This window comes from Phocoena sinus, chromosome 14, assembly GCF_008692025.1.
Source record: "Phocoena sinus isolate mPhoSin1 chromosome 14, mPhoSin1.pri, whole genome shotgun sequence".
Classification (NCBI taxonomy): domain Eukaryota; kingdom Metazoa; phylum Chordata; class Mammalia; order Artiodactyla; family Phocoenidae; genus Phocoena; species Phocoena sinus.
This window is the reverse complement of record NC_045776.1, coordinates 59,460,082-59,475,047: the sequence shown is the minus strand read 5'-3', so window position 1 is coordinate 59,475,047 and position 14,966 is coordinate 59,460,082. Positions and strand designations below refer to the sequence as shown.

The window sequence follows — 14,966 nt, the reverse complement described above, 5'->3', positions numbered from 1 at the left end:
GACAACTACCCTGTCCTCGTTACACCTACAGTTGCTTGATATGTCACTTACCAGTTGAAATTACAGTAACAATGGTGTGCTGTAAATATAAAAATGTTTAAAGAGAATACTGACAAAGTTTATAGAAAGATCATATTAACTTAAGACTTGGCTATGGTTAAAGATGGGAGAGCAAAATGTATTTGAAATTTGACAGAATTTTTACTTCACAATAATATTACTGATAAAAGTGAAGGGGCAGTTGAAAATGGGTAATGTTGAAATACTGTTAATTAGCTTATGGAATAATGTGGTCATAGTTAGCCAAAGACAACAGATGACCAAAATTGGGCTCTTAAGTTCTGACATGGCACTTACTGCTGCAAGTTGCTAGGTTACAAGCAAGGTGTACACAGATGGAAATGAACAAATAATATAAAAAGTCTATGTAGATAGATAGGAGATTCATATTTTATTTCTCCAGTGACATATTTACAGTTGAATATAAATTAAAGGCCTGCTTGCACACCAAAGCCAGGTCCGTTAGGTGGTTCAGTCAAAGAGGTAAGACCTCCAGCTGGCTCACATGAGAAGCGTCCACTCCTGAAAGGAAAAGTAACATTAAATTGACTGCTAATGATTACCATTTATAACTGTTACCTCACAAGAGCTCAGTTAAGTAACTATTTCTCCTCAGAAAACTAGCATGGATTATTTAATCCAAACATTACAACTGCTGCAAGATTTTCTCTTCCTAAGTTTAAATATAAAAACTGACATAAAAATATGAAATATGAAAAATATAAAAATAAACTAATACTAGTTCCCACTTACTGAGCAGTGTACATACATCACCGGCTCGTTAAATCTTTACAACAATACCATGAGACAAGGGACACTGGCCAAAATATTTTACAGATACAGAAACCAAGGCTTGGGATGATGCAGCATCTGCCCGAAGATCATAGCTAAGAACTACAGCAAAATAACCTGGCCCCAGAGGACATTTTTAAAAAGCATGTTTTAATAAACTAGAGCACTACATTTATTCTTTTTATATTTGAATTTTATTTTGACTGAGATCCACTGTCGCAGGGAATACACAGTTACACACTGTATTTGGAAACAAAAACTGGATTCCTTGAGAGATCTGAAGATTTGGGAGGATGTCCCTTAGAAGCAGTAAAGAAAAAATCTGTTTGTATTTTTGTTTTTAAAGGCTAAATTATTCATATTAATTTTTCAAAAACAGGTTCCAGAGCAGGGTGGCTACCATAGCCACAGAGAAAACATGAACAGGTCCTCCTATAGTTCTATGAAGGGAAGCAGTGCAGAGGTAAATGAACCTGTCTTTTCACCACCACACGTACTTCCCAGGTAATCGTTCAGGCTCAACCTCTGCCCTGTCTGACCTCTGTTGCTAGAGCCTAGCTCAGCACCTACTCCTGTTTCACCCTTCTATTCCCTGGCTTTGCTCATTTACCTTGTTCCTGCCACATATTTCAGCTGAAGAACTTATTCAATTAAATCATTTTATTCCCTCTGGCTTTGCCCTTCACATTCTGTCATCAATCTTATAAGTCTATTTTTAGAGCCCTAGAAAATCATTTGTTGAGGGGACAGGAAAATGACACCACATAGTCATTTATAAGATCTTTTAAGCTATTACATTACAAAATGCAAGTAACTAAGTAGTGTATTATAATAAAGAATACCTACAAAGTCAAAAATTAGTTAATATATTTGCATTATAGGTTCACTATGAAAACCAGGTAAAAAAGCAGTTACTGTACTATCTGTTACAGCCTAAAATTAAAGTTTTGGGGTAAGTAGCAAAATGATATTTAGCTTTAATAAACAGTATTTCGCTTTGTAATTTTTTTTTTATGTCAACTGGCAGCACAGGTACCCTTGCTGCTCTTTGACTACCACTGAAATAATGAAATTGATCAATTTTGGAGGACCTTTCTTTCTTCTCCTTTACTCTTGTGGTTTAAGCTCAGCTACCCTCGTTACCAACAAAAAGGATCAACTTAGAAAGATTAAAAAACTGAAGTTTCCGGAACAGTAAATAGAATTAATCATGTATACTGCATGAGCTCTTCAAATGCAGATTATGGAATTTCATATGAGAAAGTAACTTTAAGAATAATCTGGTCCAGTTTCCTAAAGTTTGTTCCACGAAATTACCATCCCATAACATACTTTAGGGGAAAAAAGGGGGTTCCAGTCCTCTGTTATGCCTGCCTGCAAACTTTCCCCTGCCCCCACCATTCACAAAATGCACATTAAAATACTACAAAGGCTGTAAAATACTCCAGTAAAGCCTACAAACTTGGTTTAATCTACTAATCATGTAACTTTCCCCCTCACTTTATCTATAAACATACTTCAGAACCCTAGAGAGGCCATGATCTAGCCCCACCCATTCACCCGACAGCCACAATTTACACCCAGATTTTCACGTAATAAAAAACAAAAAATGATTTCCCCAATATGCTTAAAATACCATCTATTAATTACCTTGTTCTCTTCAGTACAATTCAAAAGGTAAATCTGGTTTTCTAGCCATTCTAACACTACTTGCACAGTAATCATTTTAACTCATTTGCATTCTAGACAACTTGGCCTTTCTGTACATTTTTTATGGCTTAAAAAAAGTACTTCTTGGACTTCCCTGGTGGCGCAGTAGTTGAGAATCTGCCTGCCAATGCAGGGGACATGGGTTCGAGCCCTGTTCTGGGAAGATCCCACATGCCGCGGAGCAACCGTGAGCCACAACTACTGAGCCTGCGCGTCTGGAGCCTGTGCTCCACAACAAGAGAGGCTGCGACAGTGAGAGGCCCGCGCACTGCGATGAAGAGTGGCCCCCGCTCGCCGCAACTAGAGAAAGCCCTCGCACAGAAACTAAGACCCAACACAGCCAAAAATAAATATTTATTTTTTAAAAAAAGTACTTCTTAAAAGCTGCTTTATGAAAGTTTAGTGCTTACCTTTTTAATATTACTGAGATATATGCACCACTGCCCCTACATTTAGTATTAAAAAACCAGTGACTTTACTGTCTAGAGTTTATCATCAATCACCTATATCTTTTGTATATATACTTTGTAGCCTATCTATACTTTTAAACACCTCAGATGTTATCTGTACTCCACAGAATTCTGTAAAATTTAAAATATCTTTATAAAACTAAATATGAATAATTCAAGTTGGATTTAAAATTAGTTTTAGATAATCCATACTAAAAAAAAACCCTATCTATTAATTAGTAATTGAAAGCAGGTTTAGAAGTTATGTTCAGTACTTTAATTGAAAATAAGAACAATCTCTAGGGACTTCCCTCGTGGTGCAGTGGTTAAGAGTCCGCCTGCCAATGAATGGGACCACAGGTTTGATCCCTGGTCCAGGAAGATCCCACGTGCCACAGAGCAACTAAGCCCATGCGCCACAACTACTGAGCCTGTGCTCTAGAGCCCACATGCCCTAGAGCCTGTGCTCCGCAACAAGAGAAGCCACGGCAATGAGAAGCCCGTGCACCGCAATGAAGAGCAGCCCCAGCTATGAAGAGCAGCCCCAGCTTGCGCAACTAGAGAAAGCCCACACATAGCAACAAAGACCCCACGCAGCCAAAAATAAATTAAAAAAAAAAATCTAGCACACAAATATTTATAAATGTCAAAACAAAGAATGTTGTCTTACCATCAGTTTTTTTATTTCTAGCCATCATTTACCAAAATAATAAAGCAGTTTTGAACCACAAACAGAAATCTTTACCAATTGTGGCCAGAGTACACCTGATAGTGGTACTCAGAAATCAGTTCCCACTGAACCAGTTTAATTTCTCTAATTACTCAAAGACTCACAACTAGCACCTCTTTCAAATATTTAAGCAGAGGGCTTTATTATAAAAATACTAATAAAAAAGCAGTAGCCAGCTTTGGTTAATTTAAAGAACAGCTATAACTATTTTGGTTACTGCTGTCATCACAGTCTCTCTCAATAGCCAAGAAATTAACTTGGGGAAGTTCTTATTTTCATATGCTGGGAAGACATTCTGAATTACCATGTCCAGATACACTCTTTACATATACCACTGGTGGATACTCTGCAATTACTGAAAACTAAATAGATTTATCTCGGCTATTTATTTATTTAAAAAAATTTCTTTTTGGCCGCACCGCATGGCATGCAGGATCTTAGTCCCCTGACCACCTGTGCCCCATGCAGTGGAAGCACAGAGTCCTAACCACTGAACTACCAGGGAATTCCCTATATTAGCTTTTTAAATAAGAGGTGATACGTAGGAAATAAAAATAGGTTGAGAAACCAGTAATTCTTTTTTTTGTGGTACGCGGGCCTCTCACTGTTGTGGCCTCTCCCATTGCGGAGCACAGGCTCCGGATGCGCAGGCTCAGCGGCCATGGCTCACCGGCCCAGCCGCTTCGCGGCACGTGGACTCTTCCCACACCGGGTCACGAACCCGTGTCCCCTGCATCGGCAGGCGGACTCTCAACCACTGCACCACCAGGGAAGCCCCGAGAAACCAGTAATTCTTAAAGTCTTTGGCTCAAATCTAGAACACTGTCAAAAAAATCACATTGAAGAACTATTTAACTATTTAAGCACCATCCCTATTATTATTAGATGTCGAAAGTGCTTTACTGTGGTACTTAGTTCCTGTTTATTAATGTTAAAATACAATGTTATAGTATCTCCTGTACTGAAAACAACAACAAACACTTAATTTCACCCCTGGTAATCTCATCCAGACATGGCTTTAAATACCATCTATAATAACTAATGAATCCCCAATTCATATTTCCAGCCCTAAGGTATTCCCTAAATCTCAAGCTCATATCTAAACTTCCAGCACTCTACCATGGATGTCTAAGTAGGAATCTCAAACATGCTAAGTAGCATGTCCAAAACAAAGTGACTTTTCTTCCCCAAACTTGCCCTACCTCAAATCTTCCTCATTTTAGTGAAAGGAATCACTGAGGTGCTCAGACTAAAAAGCTAGAAATCATTCGTAATTCCTCTGTCCTACAACATCCACTAAATTTTTAACTATTCTTTCCACAGCAACTACGACAATAATTTTAACAAGATCACACATATCATTCCCTACTGAAAACACTCCAACAGCTTTTTATACTTAGGATTCAACCCAAATTGCTTACCTGGGCCTCTACCTACCTCTCCAACCTCTTCACCACTTTCCTCCTTGATCACTCACTTCAACCACACTGTCATCTTACTTTTCCTCCAGGAACTTAATACCTCCTCTTTCCTCTCCCTCTGCAACACTGTTCCTCCAGCTCCTTACATGGTTCCTCTGGGCTTATCATTCAGGTCATTAATTCACCACCTCAGAAAGGCCTCACCTAAATTTACCTCCAGTCATCCTCCATCCCCTAACGTGTTTATTTTCCTCCTAGCATTTATTATTCAGGTATTACACTAGTTGTCTCTCTCCATCACTAGAATATAAAATATATGACGACTTTACCTTGTTCATAATTTGTATGCACAACCTAAAACAGTGACTGGCACACAGCACATATCCAGAAATATTTGTGAAACAAATGAATGCTGAGGGAATACAATAAAGTAGACAAAGCAACTATCTGTCTGTTTGTGTGGCAGGAGATTTAATGCTGGATTAATGTTGTCATCGATAGATCACAAAGTTCACAAGAAAGGACGGAGGAGGGTCTAAGCTCCAGAAGTATGACTACAGAATTACAAACAATACCTAATGAGAAAAAAAGGGGACATTTAAAGAAACCAAGTGGATTTCACAAGGAAATGGGCACCTGAGATATTAAAACAAAGTACCCCAAAGTTGAAAGAAGTATTATGGGTTTAAGTACAAACAAAAGAGTAGCACGAACTTATTTTAAAACATCTGAGTCCTAAAAACAAGCTAAAGTTTGTGAAAAATATTATGAACTTTTGTTTCTGGGCAAGGGGCGGCTACAGTTGAAGCAAGGATAAGTAAGGGACAGGACCAGTGGCTAAGAGAAATACTGTAATGTTAAATGACAAAAGGTTTCACTTCAGTAGCCTCCATATAGGAGACTAATTCTTCACAGTGGAAATGTTTTATTCCTAAAAAATGTTTTCAGTGTAGCCCAAGTAAGTGAGGAACTAGGAAGAGAATGCCAAACCTCTTTAAGCAAATTCAAGTGTTGAAAGAAGTGTATGTTTTTTAGGGACCAGCTTGCCTTTACTAAACTTAAGTTATCCTGAACTGACCTCTTTTTCTTATTAGGTAGAGTTATTAGTCGGCCAGAACAATGAGGGAGTAATTCTCAGTACTTCTTGCAGACTACAGAACCGTGCATACCCTCTTGACCTAGTAATTCAACCTCAGGGAATCGTTTTTAACAAAAAGAAGGAAAATATATTTTAAAACAGGGTAATAAAGAGCACATCATAGTTCTCGCAATACATTAGAATACTATATGGCCTTTAAAACCTATATATATATTGAGACAAGGAAAATTTTATATAACATAAGCAGAAAAAATACAAAGGGACTATAACTGTATAAAACCATGCAAACATTGCTAGTATTAAGAGAGAATTTTAAGTAATGTGAACACTTAGATAAGGAACAGGGGTTTGTTTAGCAGCAAAAGTTCAGGTTCATAACTGAATGAGGAGTAATTAGTAGTTATTAATTACTGCAGTTAGTAACATAACTGCAGGATGGGAGTAGCCTGGATAAAACAATGTTTAAGTTGAAAAAAGATCTAGGCATTCTAAATGACTGTAAGTACAATTTAATGGTGTAATGTATCTGAAGTAAGAACTGATGTAATTAGGCTGCATTATTATAAGCATGATGTCTGGAATAAAGAAGACAGTCCCACAATGCCCCACATGCTAAGTACATATCTCAAATACTGTGATTAGTTTAAGTGTCACATTAAGAAACTCATTTCCAACCAGAAGACCTGCCAAGGAGGGAGACCAAAACTATGTCATATAAGGAAAAACAATGAAACAACTGTGAATATTAAATCTGAGAAAAGATATGGGGAAGATGAGATAGCTATTTCAAGTAACTAAAGAGCTGGCATTTGGAAGAGATATAAAAATTATCTTGTGTTTGTTCAAAGGACAGAACCTTTGGACCTTTAGGTGGAAATCAGAGGGAAGACAGACTTTGGGTCAAATCCTGGCAGTATGAACTTTTAAACAATGAAATAGATTTCTATTTGCAGTACATTTCCCTTCTTTATAACATCCAAGTAGATGGATGATTATCTGATAGGGTTTTAGATGATTATCTGATAGGGTATAGGGTTTTAGACGGGGGAAAAAAAGTCATTGCTTTAAATGACAAGTTGATTTAGATAGTATTCAAGACTCCTGAAAACTCCTGTCGACTTAGGGTTTAAAATTTTAAAATTAAGTCTACATGAAAAACTAACGTAGGTTAAGCCATTAAAATTTATTAAAAAGAAATAAAAGGATACCTTGGCCCAGGTTTTGGGATTTTGCCAGCCTTGAGTTCATCAATAATTTCTTCAATATCCTTAGGTGTCAGATCCTCCTAGAAAAAAAGTAAAAAAAAAAAAAAAAAAGTAAAATCGTCAAATATTAAAATTACATCCGGGCTTCCCTGGTGGCGCAGTGGTTAAGAGTCTGCCTGCCAATGCAGGAGACACGGGTTCGAGCCCTGGTCCAGGAGGATCCCACATGCCGCGGAGCAACTGAGCCTGTGCACCCAAACTACTGAGCCTGCGCTCTAGAGCCCGCCAGCCACAACTACTGAAGGCTGCACGCCTAGAGCCCATGCCCCGCAACAAGAGAAGCCACCGCAGTGAAAAGCACGTGCACCGCAATGAAGAGTAGACCCCGCTCGGCGCAACTACAGAATGCCTGCGCACAGCAACGAAGACCCAACGCAACCAATAATAAATACATAAAAAAAAAAAAAAAAAAAATTACATCCTACCTCAAAGTCAGTGTAAATCCCTAATAACAGTTTACTGTCTGTCTCAGCTCACAAGTTAGTTACCAAGGCAGCAACAACTGAGTAACTCCTATACATAGTCTGTCCTGCTAAATGCAATAGCAATAGGAGCTGCAGCTGAAGAGGCAGCACAGAGCAGCGCTTTGAAGGGAGATAGTTCTGCATCTGAGCTGAAGTCCCAACACTTACTAGCCAGCAATCTGAGAGAAATTACTCGGCTTCCCCAAATTTGTTTCTTAATTCATAAACTGACTTCAGAGCGTTTTGAGGATTAAAAGAGAAAATAAATAAAATAGAACACTGCCATGCACATGCTCAACAAATGCTATGTCCTTGAATCAGTGAGATGCAAATAGTAATTAGCACCAGCAGTCATGCACCAGCAGTCATATAAAGTAGATGCCTAATATCTATCCCTAAGTTAATGATCTAGTACCCTAGTGATATCTTCTTTATTTCCCAGGTGAAATTCATCCTGTTGCAAACTTCACTTAATTTTCAAAGGGAAAAGTAAAAAACTTATTTTGGACACATTTATTTTAATAAATCCGGACCCTCCAATCCCCGTTTCAACCAGAACAGCTTTGTATTTTGTATACTATGCACCTGTGTAAAATTCTTACCTCAAGGGTTCTGTTATTTAAAATAACAAATACAATTAAAACACACAGACACACTCCTACCCTTGGCTGCACCCTAGGTTTAGTCAAAAGACAGTCAAAACAGAATGGGGCAAGATTAAACTAATAAAAGTGCCTAAACTACATTATATCCCCTCTACCCCTCCCAAACTGTTACATACTTAAGAAAATGTTTTTAGGACCCTGGTACTATGCTAGAGAAATCATGATTCAGTACTGTATATTCAATGCCTAGCCTCATAGAAGCCCTTTAATATAGAATAAACATTTATAAAAATAAGAACTGCTTAGGGTGCAACAGATGCTCAGAACCTCAAAACTAGAAGGAATCTTTAAACTCACCTAATGATTTTATCTCCCCCAACTCTTTATTATGAAAATTTGAAAAGTATACATGAATAACCATATTCCTTACCATATCTGAATTATGTACACATATACCTTTTGGTTTTGTTTTGTTTGTGTTTGTTTTTGGCTGTACATTTAAAAGCAAGTTGCAAAAAAAAAAAAAAAGCAAGTTGCAGACATCATGACACTTCACCCCTAATAACCACAGCAGGCAGGCATCTCCTAAGAACTTTTTTTTTTTTTGGCCTCACTGCACAGCTTGTGGGATCTTAGTTCCCTGACCAGGGACCGTATCCAGGCCACAGCAGTGAAAGCCCAGAGTCCTGACCACTGGACCGCCAGGGAACTCCCAGAACATTTTTAAATGTTCTTAAGTAACACAATGTCATTACCACACCCAATTAACTAACAATAATTCCTTAATAAAATCAAATGTCAAGACCATATTCAAAGCTACCCAACCATCCTCAAAATGTATTTAGTATTTCTCTCTAATCGGTATCCAATCACAGTTTATGTGACTATTTCATTTTATCCACTGGTCAGCTGAGATCCATAAAAGTTAACTGCCTCAGGCTTCCCAGGTGGCACAGTGGTTAAGAATCCGCCTGCCAAGATTGGCAGGGAACACCGGTTCGAGCTCTGGTCCGGGAACATGCCACATGCCACAGAGCAACTAACCCCGTGGGCCACAACTACTGAGCCCGTGCTCTAGAGCCCACGTGCCACAACTACTGAAGTCCACATGCCTAGAGCCCATGCTCCACAAGAGAAGCTACTGCAGTGAGAAGCCCACACACCGCAACGAAGAGTAGTCCCCACTCGATGCAACTAAGGAAAGCCCGCGTGCAGCAACGAAGACCCAATGCAGCCAAAAATAAATAAATAATGATAAAACAGTTAACTGCCTCACCAAAAACCATACCACCACCTGAACCTCTTGCATAAACCCACAGTCTACTATATTTAGACTTACAGTGCTTCATATAAAGCCTTGACTGTCTAATTCCTGATTAAATTAAGATCCTCATGATTATGAGGAAATTGCAGAAGTGTGGGAAAAGGGTAAGTTATTACCATATTTTTAAAGGAATTTTTTTTTTTTAAGTATGAGAAAGAGAAGGTAAGAAATTTGAATCACCATCATTAAAATGAAGAAAACCCCTACAGGTAATAAAAACATCCTAGAAATGTAAAATGCCAAAGAAGTCCAATTTCATCTTCATTAAAAAAAAAAAAAATGTAGATTTCCATTACAGGCATTATGGCAGTCCAGCTATCCTGACTGAATGTCCTATTGTAACAACTAACAATGCTGGATAAAATTTTTTTAAAACCTTTAAAATTTTATCAATATCAAGGCACTGACAAGAAAAAAATACCCAGAGGCCAAAAACTCAATGAAAACTTACGGAGACAGTGGAACAGCAAAAAAACGTGGCTTCAGGGTTTCATAGCCTAGAGGGGCAAGGGACAAATCTCCAGGACACAGGAGGTCATCCAAACCACATAAAGCTGAGACCCCCCCCCCCAAAAGCTCTACCCTCAATATAAGGGAAAACTAGAAATTAAAACTGTCTCTCAAAACAACCCTGCTACTCTGGAACCTTACACTTTAGGGGAAGAAGAGGGGAGGAGATAGGAAGAGGGGATTTCTTTGGGGCCAGTAGTATTTCCAGGAGCAAGAGAGAAGCAAAGTCAATCCCTTCTTGAAGCATCTACCTTCGACACAGGTCTTAAAAGAATTTCCATAAACAAACTTCTAAGAATTATGAACTAACAAGATATTATGAATGACAGACATGATATAATTAGGGTAGCAAGCAATTAAAAAAAGATAACTAGAAAACTCCATACACTTGGATATTAAGAACACTTCTAAAAAACACAGGTCAAAGAAGAAATCAAAATGCAAATTTAGGGGGGGACCTTGAAGATGGCGGAAGAGTAAGACGCGGAGATCGCCTTCCTCCCCACGGATACACCAGAAATACATCCACACGTGGAACAACTCCTACAGAACTCCTACTGAAGGCTGGCAGAAGACCTCAGACCTCCCAAAAGGCAAGAAACTCCCCACGTAACTGGGTAGGGCAAAAGAAAAAACAGAGACAAAAGAATAAGGACGGCACCTGCACCAGTGGGAGGGAGCTGTGAAGGAGGAAAAGTTTCCACACACTAGGAAGCCCCTCCGCGGGAGGAGACTGCGGGAGGCAGAGGGGGGAGTTTCGGGACCGCGGAGTAGTGCACAGCGACGGGTGCGGAGGGCAAAGCGGGGAGATTCCTGCACAGACGATCGGTGCTGACCGGCACTCACCAGCCCGAGTGGCTTGTCTGCTCACCCGCCGGGGCGGGCGGGGCTGCGAGCTGAGGCTCGGGTTTTGGTTTTGGACGGAGCTCAGGGAGAGGACTGGGGTTGGCGGCTTGAACATAGCCTGAAGGGGTTAGTGCACCACGACTAGCCGGGAGGGAGTTCGGGGAAAAGCCTGCACCGGCCGAAGAGGCAAGAGACTTTTTCTTCCCTCTTTGTCTCCTGGTGCGCGAGGAGAGGGGTTTAAGAGCGCTGCTTAAAGGAACTCCAGAGACGGGCGCGAGCCGCGGCTGAGGGCGCGAGCCCCCGAGACGGGCGCGAGCCGCGGCTGAAAGCGCAAACCCCAGAGACGGGCGCGAGCCGCGGCTGAGGGCGCGAGCCCCCGAGACGGGCGCAAGCCGCGGCTGAAAGCGCAAATCCCAGAGACGGGCGCGAGCCGCGGCTAAAACCGCGGACCCCAGAGACGGGCGGGAGACGCTAAGGCTGCTGCTGCCGCCACCAAGGGGCCTGTGTGCGAGCACAGGTCACTCTCCACACCCCTCTTCCGCGGAGCCTGTGCAGCCCGCCACTGCCAGGTTCCCGGGATCCAGGGACAACTTCCCCGGGAGTACGCACGGCGGGTCTCAGGCTGGTGCAACGTCACGCCGGCCTCTGCCGCAACGTCACGCTGCCTCTGCAGCTGCAGGCCCGCCCCGCACGTAGTGCCCCTCCTACCCCCATCCCCCAACCCCCGGCCTGAGTGAGCCAGAGGCCCCGAATCAGCGGCTCCTTTAACCCCGTCCTGGCTGAGCGAAAAAACAGACGCCCTCCAGCGACCTACACGCAGAGGCAGGGCCAAATCCAAAGCTGAGCTCCTGTGAGCTGTGAAAACAAAGAAGAGAAAGGGAAATCTCTCCCAGCAGCCACAGAAGCAGCGGATTAAAGCTCCACAATCAACTTGATATACCCTGCATCTGTGGAATACCTGAATAGACAAGGAATGATCCCAAATTGAAGAGGTGGAATTTAGGAGCGAAATCTATGATTTTTTTCCCTTTTCCTCTTTTTGTGAAGGTGTACGTGTATGCTCCTGTGTGACATCTAGTCTGTATACTCTAGCTTCCACCATTTGTCCTAGGGCTCTATCCGTCCATGACTTTTTTTTTAAAATTCTTTTAATTAATAATTAAGTTTAATTGTAATAACTTTATTATACTTTACCTTCGTTCTTTCTTTCTTTCCTTCCTTCCCTCCCTCCTTTAGACAACGAATCACCCCAAATTGAGGAGGTGGTCTCAGGGAGCAGGATTTATGATTTTTCCCCCTTTACCTCTTTTTGTGAAGGTGTATGTGTATGCTTCTGTGTAAGATTTTCTCTGTATAGCTTTGCTTCCAACATTTGTCCTAAGGTTCTATCCGTCCCTTTTTTTTTTTTCTAAATATTTTTTAATTCAATAACTATATTATACTTTATTTTATTTTTACTGTATCATCTTTCTTTCTGTCTTTTTTTCCTTCTTTCCCTCCTTCCTTCCTTCCTCCCTCTCTCCCTCCCTCCCTCCTTTCTTTCCTTCTTTGCTTCTTTCTTCCTTCCTTCCTTTCCTCCTTTCCTTCTTTCTTTCCTCATACTTCTACTAATTCTCTCTACTTTTTCTCCCTTTTATTCTGAGCCGTGTGGATGAAAGGCTCTTGGTGCTCCAGCCAGGAGTCAGGGCTCTGCCTCTGAGGTAGGAGAGCCAACTTCAGGTCACTGGTCAACAAGAGACCTCCCAGCTCCACATAATATTAAACAGCGGAAATCTCCCAGAGACCTCCATCTTAACACCAGCACCCAGCTTCACTCAACGACCAGCAAGCCACAGTGCTGGACAACCTATGCCAAACAACTAGCAAAACAGGAACACAACCCCACCCATTAGCAGAGAGGCTGCCTAAAATCATAATAAGGCCACAGACACCCCAAAACACACCACCAGACGTGAACCTGCCCACTAGAGAGACAAGATCCAGCCTCATCCAGCACAACACAGGCACTAGTCCCCTCCACCAGGAAGCCTACACAACCCACTGAAACAACCTTAGCCACTGGAGACAGACATCAAAAACAACGGGAACTACGAACCTGCAGCCTGCAAAAAGGAGACCCCAAACACAGTAAGATAAGCAAAATGAGAAGACAGAAAAACACACAGCAGATGAAGGAGCAAGATAAAAACCCACCAGACCTAACAAATGAAGAGGAAATAGGCAATCTACCTGAAAAAGAATTCAGAATAATGATAGTAAGGATGATCCGAAATCTTGGAAGTAGAATGGACAAAATGCAAGAAACAGTTAACAAGGACCTACAAGAACTAAAGATGAAACAAGCAACGATGAACAATGCAATAAATGAAATTAAAATCACTCTAGATAGGATCAATAGCAGAATAACTGAGGCAGAAGAACGGATAAGTGACCTGGAAGATAAAGTAGTGGAAATAACTACTGCAGAGCAGAATAAAGAAAAAAGAATGAAAAGAACTGAGGACAGTCTCAGAGACCTCTGGGACAACATGAAACGCACCAACATTCGAATTATAGGGGTTCCAGAAGAAGAAGAAAGAAAGAAAGGGACTGAGAAAATATTTGAAGAGATTATAGTTGAAAACTTCCCTAATATGGGAAAGGAAATAGTTAATCAAGTCCAGGAAGCACAGAGGGTCCCATACAGGATAAATACAAGGAGAAACACTGCCAAGACACATATTAATCAAACTGTCAAAAACTAAATACAAAGAAAGCATATTAAAAGCAGCAAGGGAAAAACAACAAATAACACACAAGGGAATCCCCATAAGGTTAACAGCGGACCTCTCAGCAGAAACCCTACAAGCCAGAAGGGAGTGGCAGGATATACTGAAAGTGATGAAGGAGAATAGCCTGAAACCAAGACTACTCTACCCAGCAAGGATCTCATTCACATTTGATGGAGAAATTAAAACCTTTACAGACAAGCAAAAGCTGAGAGAGTTCAGCACCACCAAACCAGCTTTACAACAAATGCTAAAGGAACTTCTCTAGACACGAAACACAAGAGAAGGAAATGACCTATAGTAGCGAACCCAAAACGATATATAAAATGGAAATAGGAACATACATATCAATAATTACCTTAAATGTAAATGGACTAAATGCTCCCACCAAAAGACACAGATTGGCTGAATGGATACAAAAACAAGACCCTTATATATGCTGTCTACAAGAGACCCACTTCAGAACTAGAGACACATACAGACTGAAAGTAAGGGGATGGAAAAAGATATTCCATGCAAATGGAAACCAAAAGAAAGCTGGAGTAGCAATTCTCATATCAGACAAAATAGACTTTAAAATAAGGACTATTAAAAGGGACAAAGAAGGACACTACATAATGATCAAGGGATCGATCCAAGAAGAAGATATAACAATTGTAAATATTTATGCACCCAACATAGGAGCACCTCAATACATAAGGCAAATACTAACAACCATAAAAGGGGAGATCAACAGTAACACATTCATAGTAGGGGACTTTAACACCCCACTTTCACCCATGGACAGATCATCCAAAATGAAAATAAATAAGGAAACACAAGCTTTAAATGATACATTAAACAAGATGGACTTAATTGATATTTATAGGACACTCCATCCAAAAACAACAGAATACACATTTTTCTCAAGTGCTCATGGAACA

At 40.6% G+C, this 14,966-nt stretch overlaps 1 protein-coding gene across 3 annotated transcripts in view; it reads right to left on the bottom strand.

Moving 5' to 3' along the window:
• Positions 1-426: 426 nt before the first annotated feature.
• The window catches only part of NDUFV2 (NADH:ubiquinone oxidoreductase core subunit V2), a 33,961-nt gene continuing 19,421 nt past the window's right edge, over positions 427-14,966 (bottom strand). For 2 of the 3 annotated variants that reach the window (XM_032602593.1, XM_032602592.1), the window contains 2 exons: positions 7,470-7,546; positions 427-582 (listed from right to left, as the gene is read on the bottom strand). In XM_032602593.1, the coding sequence (XP_032458484.1) occupies positions 489-582; positions 7,470-7,546 (171 nt within the window). In that variant the 3' untranslated portion in view covers positions 427-488. The remainder of the gene's footprint in view (positions 583-7,469; positions 7,547-14,966) is intronic. The other variant, XM_032602591.1, reaches the window with a different exon arrangement.